Genomic DNA, 17,220 nt, shown 5'->3' with positions numbered 1-17,220 from the left:
TGGGTTTGGTCACCATGTGCCCCATCAGACTCTGCTTTCCCTTGTCAGTCGATCCAGGCCTGATCTCTTCTTTCCTTGCTCCCACCCATTATGTCTTACCTCTCGTGAGTCCCATTTCCTCAGAGCCTTGCTGTGCCAGTAAATCAGATAAACTAATCCTATATTGTGATAATGGGTATTAATGGGTATTTTTCTCCCAAGAGACACATATATATTTTTTATATATTAAAAATAATCTTCTGGAAACATAAAGGAGAATTTTAACCCTGTGGTAGGCTTGGTGGGAGAGAGAATTTTGAGAGGTATTTTTTGTTTGTTTCCTTCAAATCATGCCTCGTGAATGACTGCCTTTTCTCCTCATGTGCGTGAACACATTTCCGTAGTTTTTTAGATCTAGAAATGATACTGGGATTGTCAGCAATCCTTGTTCTTTTGATAAGGCCCCTCTCATGCTTTTATAAGCATTCTCCAGAATACGATTTTCTGCATTTGAAGAAACTCCTGAGGCTACTGGCAGCAGTCAGGCTGCATTCAGGACTTCCTCTTGGGTGGAGCCATTCTGCTGTTTTTGTTATGTGTGTGCATGGCAGCAGCTTTCCAGTGGGATGAAAAATGTTCTTTCCTGGAAATCTGAGTCACCACTAAGTAACTGTGTCACCTTGGACAAATTACTCCCCCTTTGGACTTTTTTCACCCCCAAAAAAAGAAATGTGACTAAATTTTCCCCTTTCAGCTATCGTGTGTGGCATTATTTAATTAACTTTGACCAAACCAATATAAAAGTCACCGTTGGCACCTGTGGTGAGTCCAAGACATAGGTTCCCTTAGGGTAAACATATCCCTTGTAAGTCTGGAGCCCCCTGTCTTCCCAGCTCCTGTTAGAAAGCTTGGAGCACTGAACCACTCTTTGACTCAGCATACCTTTGCACAGGAGCCTACCTCAGTAGCCACGTGCAGATCCAGTTCTCAGCTTAGGATTTGCTGTAGAACTGCCTCTTCTAGCCTGTGGCTCTCGCATGCTGTGCAGAAACGCTGACTTGCTACGTGCCTTCTTCAGGGTATTGATTTGCTAGGGCTACCATAACCAAGTTCCACAGACCGCGTGGCTTAAACAACAGAAATTGCTTTTCTCACAGTTCTGGAGGCTGCAAGTTCAAGATCAAAGTATTGGCATGGTTGATTTCTTCTGAGAGCCTTGAGGGAAGGATCTGTTCCAGGCCTCTCTCCTTGGCTTATAGATGGCCATTTACTCCCCGAGTCTTCACATCGGTTCTCTCTGTACGTCTGAGTCTAAATTTCCTCTTCTTATAAGGACACTCATCATATTGGACTAGGGCCCACCCTAATGACCTCATTTTAACTTAATTACCTCTGTAAAGACCCTGTCTCTAAATGCAGTCACATTCTGAGGTACTTTTTAGGACCTCAACACATGAATTTGGGGGAGGGGGCATGATTCAGCCCATAACACTCCAGAACACAGGTCTGGCCCTGTGATTGGCCTCAGTTCCTGGATGATTAGCTCAAACATTCTTGATGACACTTATAACCTGATAGATTGAAAGAGTTTCCCAAAGAAGCAGAAGATTCTAGGTCTGTTCTGTTTATATCCTCAGGTATAACTGCCTAAAATAAGTGAAAGAAGGCAGAACCTGTTTATGACTGTATCTCCCCCTGACCTTCCCCATCACCCGTCACTTAGTGAGGTCCAGCATTGGGCTATCCTATAGCAGGAGCCAGGATGCCCTTCCTCCTACCCAGGCAGGCTACTGCAAAACTGTGCTCATTCTCCAAAACCTCTCTTCTGTAGGCTCCTTCTTCACTTTCTGTCGGTACCTTCATCTGATTCTTGAGCATTTCTGCCTGGATTAACTCAATTCCCATTTCACCAGATTTTCCGCTCATTTTCCCTCCTCTTCCAAGACAGTCAAACAGAACACATACTTAATTAACTGGACCCACTTCAGCACACCCTCTCGCTGATTTCCTTTTCCTAATCCCATAATTGCTTTTTAGTCAGAAGCTTTTCATGTTGGATGGGGCTCAACTAAATGAAATAAAATCTCAGCTTGATTTAGAATTAGAGAGGCCTTGATTTCAGCTGGATTTGAAAGGATTTACCTTTTTTTCAATGCCAATTAAGAATACATTTAAAATCTACTGGTTAAAGGTGAACAACTCCTATAGGAGCTTATTAAAAAATCAATTCACCATGTTTTTAGCTGCCTAAATCAAAAAACAGAAAAAAAAATTGTAGGAGAAAACTAAGAATCTTATTGCCATTACAACTCACAAAATGAATTCTGAACATTTTGCTGTTCAGAAGCTTTCTTAGTCTTGGTGTCCATATCATTTCCTGGTAATAAAAGGAAAAGCTTATTAGTTGTTTCAAACCACTCGGGACAGGATGGGTAGTCCCTTTTCTCATTATGTTTCTTTCTTCAAGCATAGTTTAATAAGATAACAGAGACATTTACTATTAGTCTAAATTTCATTGCCTTGATGATAATAAGTCTAGATCATCATCCTTAGATTTTCTTCAAGTGGCCAATTTCCAAACATTTAAACCTGGGTCTCCATGCCCACCTCACTGATTGACTGATTACATGGTGCCTGTTGATTGAGTTTTACAGTGGAGTAAAATGATATTTTTTTCTTATTGTCTGAACACCTCTTCAGAGCTTAAAAATGTGCCTGCTTGTTCTTTAGGAAGAAATACGGCCCCAGTTTGAAGCCAAGTATTCCAAGAAAGAGCGGATGAATCCCATATCGGGAAAGCCAGAACCATATCAAGCATTTGCAGATAAATGCAGCCGACTTATCGTTTCTGCATCTGGAATATTTTTTATGGTTTGAAATTTTTTTTCAAATTTTTTCAAAACTCCATTTGTTTCATAAAGTAAATATTTGTAGCATGGTAACAACAATAATCATATTAGGCATTTTCCTAGTTCTACAAAACATTTTTGTATGTTCTGTTATTTAATTCTTACAACTTCATTAGGTGGTCAGGGGTGGTATTGCTGTCCCCATATTATAGATGGGGCAACTGAGACTCCAAAAGGTGAAGGGGCTTATCCAGGGTCAACCAGTAAATAGCCAAGAGCTCAGATCCTCTACTCTAATTTGATGTTCTTTCCACTTGCCTCTCTATACCATGCTGAAAGGGACTAAAAATATGACATAGGACCTACATCAGTGTTTTTCAAACTTTTTTTACCAGACTAATGTAAGAAATACGTTCTCTGTCATGACTCAGTATATGCTATGCAAATAGATGTATAAAACAAAATCTAGTAACTGAAACAATGCTTATCCTTACAATACACACTGAACTGTAATTTTTTTTTCTTTTTTATTGTAGTGTATTTTTTTAATACCGGCTATAACCCCCTAAAATTGCTTTCCAGGCATAACTAATGGTTATATAAGTTTGAAAAACATTAGGTGGATTTTTAGTTTTTCCTAAAAAGAAGTCATTTTGTGATCAACTTCGACCCTGTTAATTACTGAACAAAACATATGCATATTTTTCAGAAATGTCATTTTAGAATAGAAAGGGGGAGCTAGGATTCTCCTTTCCTCTTTTCAAATGGCAAGTGTGTAAATATATATCTTAGATCATTAGAGAAGGAAGGACAAGACTATAGCAAATCCAGACAATCTGCTCCCTTTAGCCAGAAAGAAACTGGATAGATGAAAGGGTAGGCAGAGTCCCTCAGCTCAGATGAAGATTCAAATCCATGACCTTCTACAGATTCTTCTTTGTAAGCAATTGGGTCACGCTTTGCCTTCTAAAAGTACGTTCATATTTATTGTCTTGTTTTTTCTTCTCACAGCAAGACCTATAGATATAGATTAAGCTTTCCCTATGCTGCAGATGGGGAACCTGGAGCTAGGAGGCCGAAGCCATGGAGAGGACTAGCTACTTGCCCAAGGTCACACTGCTAGGTAGTAGCTGACCCAGGACTCAGACCTGACTTCTGACTGAGTCCAGGGAGCTGTCCATTCCACCATGTTGCCACCCTTGTCTGAAATGCAAAGTAGATTTCACCTATCTCCCTATCAACAGCTCTAGGATTAAGACGAGGGCAGTTTTTTGTTTCTTTGTTTATTACTATTATTTTGGCCAGTTCCAGCTAGAGTTCACACTCAAGCTTTTGGAGCATGTCACTCAGAGTAAGCCAAAAATAGAGTTTGTGTAAAACAGAGGAATGCCTCTATGAGGAAAGGAATCTCTAAGTTAGCAGAGGCCATCCTGAGTCCCAGTATTAAGGTCCATTTTTTGATAACTGAGTGGACTAAGGTCTCTACTCTGACGTAGTAAGTGAGTCACCTAATGAAAGTCACAAAACTTTTTGGAGTCTCAGATTCCCATTATTTCATAGATTTAGAAGATATGCCGTATTATTCTCAAATACCATGAAATCTTCAGAGAAAGATGCCTCAGTTCAGTCTGTGTATATATCAGATTAATAAGAGATTATGCACCTATCACCTGGTTGGCTCATTCAGCAACAAATAACTGAACATCTACTGTGCACCTGTAATTATGTTAAGGTGCTGCAGGAACCATGGTGAGCAAAACACATACTGTCCCTGCCCTGATGGAGCTTACTTTCTAAGTGGGGGAGACTGACAACAATCAAACAGACAAATTGTCAGAAATTATAAGTAGGATACTGAAAGAAAAGTATAGGTATCATGTAACAAAAGAGAAAAGTCTGGGGGTCATGAAAAGCTTTAATTATGAAGTGGTTCTTGAGATGAGATGTGAAGGATGAGTAGGTATTAACTAGACTGTGTCCGTGTGTATGTGTTTGGCAGGGAAAATGGTGAGTCAGCCTTTTAGGCAAAGGAAATGGTCTTGAAGATTAAGGATGCCTAGCCCATTTGAAACAATAAGAGAAGGTCCAGAGACTCCAGAGGGAGGGGAAAATGGCCCTCAGTGGGGCTGGAGAGTCTTGCAGGCCACCATAAGGTCTTAGCTTTTATCCTAAAAGGAAACCAATAAATAGTTTTAAACAGAATAGTGACATGATAAGATTTCCATAATAAATATTTATCTGCTCAATCTAATATTCTGCTTAATAAAATGTTACCCCATAGCTTACAGTTTATCAGCTTTCAAGGGCTATGGTTTTTCTATTTGAATGACAAAGAAAATATAGACAGACAATGGAAAGTATTAACCATGATGAAGAGTATGCATTTGGTTGTAGTTTCTTGAGTCAGTACCACCGTTGCTTTATTTCCTTTTCTCATCAGAGGATTTTCCACGTGGCGGGACCCTCTTCCTGAAGCACTCCCCCGCGGTGCTCACTGGGTCTCCTCTGTCTTCCTGCCAGATCTGCGTGGTGATCGCCGCCGTGTTCGGGATCGTCATTTACCGGGTGGTGACCGTCAGCACTTTCGCTGCCTTTAAGTGGGCGTTAATCAGGAATAACTCTCAGGTTGCAACCACAGGGACTGCTGTGTGCATCAACTTCTGTATCATTATGCTGCTGAACGTGGTGAGTGAGCTGCAAGGTAGCTAGTCAAATGGGTAAAATATGTGGGCTGCAGGTGATAGTTTTCTTCTGTTGCTAAAGGGACCTGGCCTCAGAGAGATGAGTCAGTCAGTCATGTAGCATGATGGCCTGGCGGCAAAGTGCCTGACATGAGATGCATTCAGGTCTGGGGATCTAGAAGGCTTGAGTCAAATCTAGGCTCCAGGATTTTCTACAGTGTAAGACTGGGCAAGGCATTTGCCCTCTCTGGATCTTAGTTCCCTTATTTACCCAATAAGATTACACTGTATACCCCTTGGGGAAATTTAGAGAAAGAATGTATTTTAAAGGCCCAGCTCAGAATCTGTGACAAAGCTCAACAATGTTGGTTCTCATTTCCTTTTGAATCTGAATGATGGGAAGGTCATCAGTATTCAAAGCATCCCTCCGGATAACCCTGCAAAGTACATGTTGCATAGGTTAACTCCAGGCTTTTTTCAATTGTATGTTTCAGCCTAGATGTCTCCTGAACCCCAAACTCATATGTTGAACTGTCTACTCAACCATACTCACCTAATAACGTTAAAACTCAAACCCCCTATCTTCCCTCTAGAATCAGCTTCTCCCACAGCCTCCGCCATTGTAGTTGCTCAGGCTGATAATTTTGGCATTCTCTTTGACTCCTGCCTTTCTCTCACCATTAAACTGTCTCCAGAATTTGATCACTTTTCACATATCCCCAACTCACACCTTAGTCCAAGACCCCAGCATCTCTCACCTGGGTTATTGCTGTGCCTTCCTAACTGGTCTCCCAGCTTCCACATTTGCTCCCTCAGTCCAGGCTCATCACAGCAGCCAAAGCGAGCTTCTTACATGTAAGTCAGCTCATGTCACCCCTCTGTTCACAATGTCTAGTGGCTTTCCTCTTGCTCAGAATAAAAGTTCACATGGCCTCCGGTGCTCTCCCTCATCTGGCCCCAGTGACATCTCTGACCTCGTCTCCTCCTGCTCCTCGCTGGACTTCTCTTTGTTCCTTGGGTGTGCCAGGCATGCTCTCATCCTAGGACTTTTTACTTGCTCTTCTCTCTGCCTGGAATATTCTTCCCCACAGGGTCTGCATAGCTTACTCTCTCACCTCCTTCAGGTCTTTGTTCAAATGTTACTTTTTTAATGTAACTCTTCCCTGGTGACTCAGTTTAAAATTGCAACTACTCCTGCCCTCTGACAATTTCCTATCTCCTTGCCTGCTTGATTTTTCTCCACAGCATTTATCACCACCTCATATGCTATTTTTTAAACTTTGTTGTGTTTATTATCTGTTCTCCATTGGAATGTAGGCCCATGAGGGCAGAAACTTTTGTCTGTTTTTTTTTTACTGTGTTATTTCCCAGTGTCTGAAACAGGGCCTGGCACATAGTAGGCCTCAGTAAATTGTTATTATTTGCAGAATAAAAGGTAGTGGCTGACAGTGTTAGACTTGAGGTCAACCTATACCTAAAAATACTTGCTTTAGGGGTTTGTAGTAGGGAATAAATAAGATAATATGTGTGGAGTGCCAAGCACGGTGTCAGGCATGGAGTAGATATTCAATGAATTATAGTTCCCCTCACACTTATTTATATTGCATCTTAAATCTGGGCCATATGCTGAAATGCTCTCATCATTAGAAGAGGGCTTTCCAAAGGCCAAGTAATTTAAAACTATTAACGACAGTTTTATCTATTTAGATCTTCATTTCTAGCTCTTTAAACAATCCTAAAGTCTACAGTAAATAAACTTTGTGTGATTCCTAAAAGAATTCAACCTACCTAATAATAAAGGACTTTATTTATGATTCTTAGATGAATTAGTAATCAATGAGTTTATGAAATATAGGTAATTTGTTGTTATTATTATTATTAAAATACACAGGAACTTCTTTATTATTTTAGGAAAAAAGTTTCAGAATCCAGAAGTTATAAAAAGGGAAAAAGAGCAGTTGCTGATCATTTTGACATGATGATTGTGTAACTGCTTGATCAAGTGGAGACTGAAAGTAGATGTTTGGCACCCCCTGGCACTCTCATCTCCACGACTCAGCTAGTCTCAAAGTTAATTCTGGAATATACATTGTGAAGGAATGTGATTCATAGTGAAATTAACCAAACAGCCAGAGTGGTGAAAGATTCTACGTCTAGGTAGGATGCAATGAATTAAAGCTTACTGTATTTTTATCATCTCTTTTCTCCAATGTCTTATTAAAATTTAATTATACATCTTAAGAAATAAATTTCTGATTTATGCAGTGAGTCTATAAATACATGTTTGCCCCTACATTTTGAGCAGATGCCAGTGTTATCAGAGCAACACCTCATTTAGCTGGAAATCACTTACCCAGCAATCTCTACTTCATGAGACATAGCCAAGGAAAGAGAAAGTAAACAAACTAAAAATGAAGAGGGGAGCATAAGGAGCGGGAAAAGTATGTAGTTATGGACATTACAAAGCACCTACTATGTGCTGGGAGCTAGACTATTAGACATTTTATATGTTTTTTCTAACAAAGGGTTTCCGAGTCACCAAAATGGATGATGCAGAGTCCACACGCTAAAGCTAACATATATTATTCTTATGAATGCGCTTAAGGTTTATTTTCATTTATTTTAGATGCAATGTGAATATCTTTGGTGTTCTTATTTCTGAGCCAACATCAAACTAGAATAACAGAAGCTTACTAAGGCAAGAATACTGACAAGAATAGGAAATGATAAGCCATAGCAACGGGAAGGAAAGAAAATTAGAAGCCTATATAAGAATTCTCAAAGCAGCATCATCCAGGACCCTTTTGTGCAGGAACAAGTTGCCTTGCCCTCCTCTGCCATCTCTGATGACATGACATCCCCATCCCAGCACACACATTTACCGTTCTGTCTTATGCCCTGAAGCTTTGCGGGTTCCATTATGAAGGTAACCAAGTGTGTAATATAGTTTGGAAAGATTTTCATCAGCATGTCTAAAAAAAAAAAGTAAGTCCTTATAAAGCAAATATCACATAAAGGAGAGATGACAGACTAATGACTATAAAATAGCTGTGACCAGTTCAGAACTAAACTATCTACTGACTTCTGAAATTACTCAATTTAAGATATTTTCATGACTCAATAATATAGATTTTTATAGCTATATAAATTGTTTTCAACTGCTTAAAAGTTTGGCCATACTAGTCTTACAAAAAAATATCATCATGTAGACATTAATCACTAATAATTTTTCATTAATTGAATATAAAAACCTTGAGAGCTAGATTGTTTTTTAATTTATGTTCATTAAAGCCTCTAATTTTTAAATAATATAATTGTTATGGATCACGTATTCTGTTTCTGACTTTCTGCTATAGTTGTACAGTCCTAACTGAAGAAGCAGATCTATAAGAGATGTCTATCTTCTTGATGTGGATTTACTTTTATGTAGCGCATACTTTAAAAATAAAATGCATGTTATTTTACAAAAGTATTCTGAATCCTAACAAAATATTATGCTTCTTAGTGATTGGTTAAGGGGTATTTACTAGTTTTCATTTTATTCCATGTCTTTAAATATTTCAAAGATGGAGTGAATAGGATGGATTTTCTTACTCCTTGTCATACTGTTTCAATTCCATTCTGCTTCACTAGTGACCAAAGAACATCTCAATATGATGGTTACAAGCTAAATATGCCAACAAAGGATATATCCCAGGGAGTGACTAAAAGTTACTACCATCCTTTTTATTGTGCAATTATGGTATAATGAATTAGATATTTCATTATACCATAAACAGTGAAAACCACAAAGTCTTGTTCCACAAAGAAACAAGCCGGAAAATATGGCTTGCATCAGAACAAGCCCACATACATTAATTGGTCTGACAAGACAAAATTAGAAGTTCTCATAACTTCTTTTGGACATATCCTTAAGATCAGAAAGCTTGCCATCAGTTACAGATTTAACACACAATTTGTGGCATCCAGTTAGGAAACTTAGATTTTCTACTGCTCTTATCAGAACAAACCATCCATGGTTTCTATCTCAACTGCCTAATGAGAAATCAGACCTTTTCCAGAATCCGCTCATCTGAAGATCTCTTGCCAGCCATCATTCCCTCTGTTTATGTGCCCTTTCCTGCTGCATTCTGCTCAACGGCTCACTGTCCATCTCATTGTGTCTTCAACATATATACAAAGTGTTCACAGGTGCCATGGATTTCTACTGTGTCCCCATACACTTTGCCTTATTTTTCAAAAGGTTAATATTAATCATATTTCAATTCCTTTGCTCTTCCTTTTTTAAATTCTAATTTTTTCAGTGTCCAAACCAAAATAATCATGGTTTATATCATCAGTATTTTATTTTTGCAATAAAATTGAAATGTATGACTAATCTATATAGGATTTCTTATTGAAAATTATGCCAATCTCTTTTAACATTGGACTCCAAGAGTCTGCGGTTTCTATACACAAAATTTGATACTATGGCCATATTAATTATATCTTATAACAAACCATAGTAATTGCTTAAAATTTAGAGTCATACAATCTGAGTATTTTGCCTGTGTCTGTAGTTAGCAAAAATCTAGGATAAGAGAATTCAAAAGTTAGGAAGAACCTTAAGATCAATGAGTTCAGTACTCATTCTCAACTGCCTATAGGCAAAATGATGGTCTAAGGAAGAGGTGAGGTAACATTCCCAAGACCTACAGCTTACAGGCTAGTAAAGCTGTAATTCCAGCCTGGGCAATTTCAACCAGGGCGAATTCATTGCTTTAGTCTAAATGAGGTCTTAATTTTCACGTTGTTCAAATCCATTGACTAGTTTTTCTTTTCTTTTCCTTTTCATTTATCATCTTTCATTTGAGAGAAAGCACTTGCTCTTTTTTTGAATTTATACCCTTCCTGAGGACTCTCCTAGAGCTGGGTTTGCCCTAAACTGTACCCCCGCACTTTCTTTTTTTTTTTTTTTTAATTTTTTGTTTATTGCAGTAGCATTGGTTTATAACATTGTAAAAATTTCAGGTGTACATCATTATACTTCTATTTCTGCATAGATTACATCATGTTCACCACAAAAATACTAATTACAACCCCTGCACTTTCATATATACATGCATACACACACACACATATGCACGTGTACATGCACACATGCCCCTTCCATTCTGTCGTAGGATCTTCCGTTTATCAGATGGCTGGATGAGTTAAGGAAGCATCCAATTCACGAATGGAAAACAGAGTACCGTAAGTTTGAGAGTGCTATAATCTAGAAAATGCAGCAGTCCATAAAAGCAATAGGATTGCAGAGTCTTTACCATCAGAAGCAGTCTTAGAGAGTTTACACTGAGGATGCTGAGGCCCAGGAATGTTGTGACTTATCCAGCATCACTTAGCAAGCTGGTAATTAGTTGCAGCTAGCCTGTTGTCACTGAATTATTTATGTCAAAACAAGAATTGAGTTTTTAAAAATAGTGAAATGGGACCTTGTACATTTCTTTCTTGCCCTAGAAGGACACAATTGATCACAATGTTTTCATTGTTTGAGCAGTAGATGGTTAATGAAATTATTTTCACTCATGACTTAATTACCTATTTCCTTTATAATTATAGATTTTAGAACTTGTACAGTTCATTTGTTAAATATATGAAATGTATTTTACAGCTCTATGAAAAAGTTGCGCTGCTTCTGACGAATTTAGGTAAGTGGAACTCTTTTTATTTCACAGTTCAGTATTGCGGTCTAGAAAATGCCTTTTCAAGGGTTCCTTTCTGAAATACTGCTGAAAAGAAATATTCCCTTTATTTTGAATTGCATACAACAATTTGTTCTTTGCCCTCAACAGGACATTTTACAAATGTCTAGAATTGGCAGATCTTTCCTACCTAAAGCTTTAAAACCTGTCACAAACATTATCTATCATGAGCTAATGTAATTAAAGTAGGTTTCTCTTAATGCACAAAAAATATAGCATCACAAAAGTACATGTGTATGACAGGCCCAGAATCATTTAGAAAAACTTTCATTTGCTCTTGCCTACAATTTTTATTTAATTAAAAACGTGTCAAGTTTTCATGGCATATAAAAATTACAGCAAAATTAGTTGCTTTGAAGACTGGGAACCCCTTACCAGGAGTGTAGGCAGGCTAACATAACTGACATTTTAGAAATAGCATTCATCTGTACAAGTCACCCGCAAGAACATTTCTCCGACTCCATAAAGCACCAGAACACTCTGGTAGCCAGCTATAAGCTGGACATTTACTACATATTCAAGATACAAAATTGTCCCAATTTTATTAATGAGATATTAGTCATTTTACTCTACGCAGTTTGAGAAAATTACATGCTCCCACACAAAACCTGTTTTAGCACATTCCCGTACATAGCTTGTCCAAAGGGGAAAAAAATCACAAAAGTGTTTTTATTTATAATAATCATTATAATAAAAGATGCCATGTAGTGAGTCCTTCTATGTGCCAGATACAGAGCGAGGCACTTGGTGTATCTCCTTTAAAGTCATTGGAATCTCCCATCACCACCACCCTTTGCCCAAAGAGATAGAAAGAGGTTTATGTCCACAGAAGAGGTAGCTGCCCATTGGTTGACTACGGTTAGGGGCACTTTGATCCAGGCCAGCAAAGAGGCCAGTGGAGATACAGCCCTGGTCCATCCACGGTTGGGACACCTGGGAACCCACCCAGCTGGCTAACACCTAGGAGACCTTCCTATGGAACCAAAAGATCGGTAGCAGAAGTGAAATAAAACTAAAACTCTTTAAGAATCCTTTGTCTTTTCTTCCCTCAACAGCCGTACAGCCTTGTTCTGAAATTTACTTTTAAGCCATTTTAAATTGGAGTCTCTTTCTTTCTCCCCTCCCTTCTCAGATATGCTCCCAGGAAGCATTTTGAGTTATAATTCATGGAAAAGGAATTGGTGGGGTGAAATGGTAAATGAGCAATTAGAAGCTCAGGGAACATGCTCAATGCTAGTGCCTTAAATACATTTTCTTTGACTTTGCTTGAGGTAAGGATGCAGCTCCTAGGGAAGGTTAAGTGTATTTGACACGAGATGTCAAGTTGGAGGTGTGATGCATGCATATTTTGGTTCCTATCATGATGTCCGAAGAGCATTTGCTTTATGGAAGGAAAAATATGAGGAGATGAGAATTGGCACCTGACTGAGGTCAGGATATTGTAAGCACAGATGGTGACATACAGTAAAAGCTCTAAGGATGAGATCATCTCTTTTGTATTTGTCCATAAGAATGAAAATGGTAGAGGAGGGTGATAGGCAAAGAAGTCAAATACTCTCAGCCTTCTGAGATGGGGGTCTGACTCTCTCTCCCCCAGTAGCACCTGGCATTACACCAGAAGTAGAAGTTGAGACCAAGGAATTATTAGGAGCTGGAAGAAGACCTTGACCCCACCAGGCCCTATCCCATAGGCAGAAACTAAGAGCAAAAGGAAAGGCTGCTACAGGGAGCCAGGACTGGGAATGAGGCCCTGTCGGACTGGCTGTCTCTACTCCAGGATCTCTGGGCATCCTATAATAGTGGAACAAACTGGATATTCTATCCCCTCAGATAAGTCAGTAGCCACTTTCCACCAAACTTTTGTTGGGGCTGGTCTGCAAACTTGAGTATCCCACGGATGGTCCATTCCATCACACATCATCTGTAGGCAAACTAGGGTCTCCTGCAGCCTCCTTAGGTTGCCTCTGCTCCCACCCTGTGAGTATGGGGAGGCGGAGAAAGGGAATTGAGAGGGGCTCACATGCAGCCTCTCAAACTGCTCCCCTTTTGTCCACAGAACAGCCTCGCACAGAGTCCGAGTGGGAGAACAGCTTCACCCTGAAAATGTTTCTTTTTCAGTTTGTCAATCTGAACAGCTCCACATTTTACATCGCGTTCTTCCTTGGAAGGTAAGGACCCGGTATCTCCACACCTCCGAGGGCTGGGGACAGAGTGCTCAGAGGCCAGGGGTGACAGGAAGCCCCCCCTTTAGAGTGATTTATACAAAGTGTAAAAAGAGAAGATCAGTCTCCTCCTTTCCCTTCCCATTCCCAACCCGGGGAATGGTCTTCTCCACTCAGAAGTGCCTGCACACCTTTTCTTGCTAAGGTAAGTAGAGGAAAATCCTTTGCACACGTGAAAGATGGATTTAAAACTTGGAGGCTCCGTCTGCACCTGAATCAGGCCCCTGGCTCTCACACCTATCTGAGCAGGTGACACGATGGGGAGGGTGGCCTGCAGCCTGTCCTAGATGCTGACTTCAGGATTTGGAAATGGCCTGTGTTTAGTGGCCGTGTCCCATGAATTCCATTATACCAGGAAGTGTTTCTGAGGATATGAGAACTGGGGAAGGGCCGAGGATTGGATTTTGATGAGATGGATGAGCAGCCTCTCCTCAATTTCTGGCTACTTCAGCATGGAATTCTAGTCAAATAGTTTAATTTTTTTAAAAAAAAAACAGCATTACTATTATTGAAAATGATCACATGTGTTTAAATCCAACCTGCTGCTTACACGGCAGGCACTTGATGTTCAGCAGAAACTGTCAAGAGTCACAGCCAGCCACGAGAACTGGCCTCTGTAGTCAGGAGCCAGACAGAAAGGCTGGAAGAGATAGCCCTTGGAGAATTCCAGAAGCTGTAGTTATGACAGCTCTGGCGAGTTGCCCAATTCCCTGCTACTTACTGTACCAGTAATTTTCGTTGGAGTATGTGCTAATCTGAATATAATATTCACTGAAAGCTATAGGATGCTAATGGCTTCTTTTCCTGTGTGTGTTAAAGATTTACAGGACACCCAGGTGCCTACTTGAGGCTGATAAACAGGTGGAGACTGGAAGAGGTCTGTATTCTCCCGTCATTCCTTGTTTCCTACAGACTTGTGTTGAACAGCCTAAGGGCAATTTTGTGCAGATTATAAACCAGACCCGGCTTTCTTCCTCTCCGTTGATTCTTGAATTTCTGTGTTTGCTTACCTTGCAGTGCCACCCTAGTGGATGCCTTATTGATCTCTGTATGCAAATGGGTATTATAATGGTGCTAAAGCAGACCTGGAATAATTTCATGGAACTTGGCTACCCGTAAGTACCTTTGGTATCTATAGTTGAGAGGCAGCATTGCTCATTATTGGCTTTTCTAGGTGTGGCAAGTAAGATAAGCAATGCAAATTCAGCAATTAAGCCAATGTATATAGCCAGAGCTAAGTCTTCATGCTTAGATAGTCAAAGACATTCATGAAAATAACAAATATTGGCTCTTTTGGAAGATTTAGCACAAGTCACATGAACAAAAGTGAATATTCCTTGAGAAGTTTCAGTGAGCCCCTAAATATTGGATACTTGCTTCAAGCTGCTTTAAATGATGCCTCTGCCCTTTAAGCTCCCGTATTGCAAGCCTTTAGCTATTTACAACATATTAACTAGATCTCTACTCCCCCACCCCTGTGATAAATCAGGAATGGTAATTTTTTTAAACTACCTTGAATTCAGACTGTACAGAAAAGAAACTTACAGAAAGGAGAAAAGTTTAGGAGCTCAGAAAAGAAACCAGAATATTTCTAAGTCAGTATATCTTAACCAATAAAAATATTATCACCCAGTGATCATAGTTTATACTGATGAGAGTGGACAAAATCTTATCTCACCTTTGTAAGGATAACCTTGAATTCTGCTGTGTTTGCTCAGCTCTGGTCAGTTAAGTTTTAAAGGGACAAATCAGCATCACTTCTTCCATTTCTGCTTTAATCCACACCTGGTGGTTTCTATGTCAGCTTGGTGTCTCCATAGAGGACTCCTGGTTTCAGGGAGGATCTCTCAGCCAGAACAATTAGCTAGAACTTGGTTCACTTTGAAAAAGTCGTCCCTTAGCTCTCTGTCAGAACCAATGCCAGTAATTTTCTATTCTTAGATTTATTTTTAGAAATCTTATTGCAAGTGTTTGATGTTTTCTATAAAGCTTTTAAAGAATAAAGCATAAAATTAAAAAACACTGAAAGAACACTGTGCTGAATGCAGCTTGCAAGTAGCTTGTTAGAAACATCTTTATTATAAGTCTTGTTAAACACTTCACTATATGCATATTACTTCCGTTCACTAAAAAAAAAAAAATTAGAAGCATTATATTCTACTTTAAAGTATAAACCACAATTTATCAAAATATCATAGACATCAAGGGAACTATATTTTATCTTCTAGTAACATGGACATAGAGCAAAATTGTGAAGTAGGCAGAGTTTGTCTTTGATACCATCCCCATATTTCCTTTATTTCACATTTTTTTGACATTTCTATACTTGGATACCCCTCAACATTTTCCTTGTCCCCTCCAGCACACAGACCTGAGCCCCTCATTTCCTCAACCCCATTCCATATCATAAGATGCTCGAACACTACTAAGGATTAATGTGCTAACATCACCAGTGTGAGATGAATTTTACTGGGAGTCGGAGCCCCTGTCAAGCTCAAGCCAAAAGCAGGCAAGTCCAGTTGTGGAACTGCAGGCTTCAGTGTGCCAAGAGAGGAAGCATTTTGTGGGTTTGCAGATCTTCTGGGCTCCTCAAGTCAGAATATGCAGGTTAGCACCCACATGGTAAGACTGCTCATGGGTCCTAAATTAAGCCAGCTAGGCCAAATCTTCCTCTACTCAGAGGTCTGGGTGTTGCCTTTGTGCTGGGAGATCGATTTATAGATGTTCTCAGTTCTCTATCCAAGCCTCGTAGATGACACTGAACATGAGACAGTTTCATGAATGATTAGAATAAATTCACCAATGATTCAGTTCAGTTGAAAGTACAAATGTTTGAAGTATAGCTCCATTGTTATTTTCTTCCTAATCCAAGATTGCATTTCCTTTGCAGCCTGTCCTAAAATTTTTAAACTATGGTTCTATATTCGAACTCTTCTCTTTCTTATTACTTAAGTCTTATGAACAGTTATATATATTTTTTAAAGTAATTGATCTTTTTGTGCAGGTTAATTCAGAATTGGTGGACTAGAAGGAAAGTACGACAAGAACGTGGGCCTGAAAGGAAAATCAGTTTCCCACAATGGGAAAAGGACTACAACCTTCAGCCAATGAATGCCTACGGACTCTTCGATGAATACTTAGAAATGAGTATGAGAATATTCTACTTTATCCTTTCATCCTTTATCCTATTAATTATAAATGCAAATTCTGCATCTCTAGCTATATTCAACTAAACATACACCCATTGTCATCAAGGCCTCAGTGTGTGCGGATTCTTGAGCTAAAGGCAGAGGAAGGAGTGTCTTGCTTTTAGAAGCTTAATCCATAAAGATGGTGCCAAAAGCCTATAGACACATCAAATTCTTCGTGACATTGTGTCCTGTCCCTTGTAAAAAATCACTAGAAAACAAAAATATGTTGGAAAACTTGGTGAACCAAAGAAAAAGGAGTTATCACTCCTGGTGTGATTGATTTACTCATTTAGCAGATATCTGTTGAGCCATGTTATGTCCAGGAAGACTCTATACTTGGCACTAGAGGTGCAAGAAGGAACAAGGCACAGTCCCAGCTTTCAGAGAGAGCATAGGATACTGGGGGAAAGCAAGAGATGTAGAGTAAGTGCAATAAAGTGTCATAGATGCTGCAATGTGAATCAGTAGGGGGTATAGTGGGGATAGTCATTTCTCTTGGAGGGGAACGGCAGGTAGCTGGGAATGCTTAAGCTGTGCTACATTTATACTTAAGGAAT

The 17,220-nt window shown here is 39.4% G+C and overlaps 1 protein-coding gene across 1 annotated transcript in view; it reads left to right on the top strand.

The window, feature by feature from the left end:
• Positions 1-17,220, top strand: part of ANO4 (anoctamin 4) — a 210,199-nt gene that overhangs the window by 154,277 nt on the left and 38,702 nt on the right. The window contains exons 14-20 of the mRNA XM_087449050.1: positions 2,710-2,850; positions 5,349-5,513; positions 11,160-11,196; positions 13,307-13,418; positions 14,292-14,349; positions 14,490-14,587; positions 16,477-16,619. Coding sequence (XP_087305176.1) covers positions 2,710-2,850; positions 5,349-5,513; positions 11,160-11,196; positions 13,307-13,418; positions 14,292-14,349; positions 14,490-14,587; positions 16,477-16,619 — 754 coding nt within the window. The remainder of the gene's footprint in view (positions 1-2,709; positions 2,851-5,348; positions 5,514-11,159; positions 11,197-13,306; positions 13,419-14,291; positions 14,350-14,489; positions 14,588-16,476; positions 16,620-17,220) is intronic.

The sequence above is a fragment of the Ceratotherium simum genome, chromosome 25 (genome assembly GCF_057802395.1).
Source record: "Ceratotherium simum simum isolate JZ-2026a chromosome 25, ASM5780239v1, whole genome shotgun sequence".
NCBI classification, from domain to species: domain Eukaryota; kingdom Metazoa; phylum Chordata; class Mammalia; order Perissodactyla; family Rhinocerotidae; genus Ceratotherium; species Ceratotherium simum.
The sequence above is the reverse complement of the archived record's forward strand: the minus strand, read 5'-3'. Positions and strand labels throughout refer to the sequence as shown.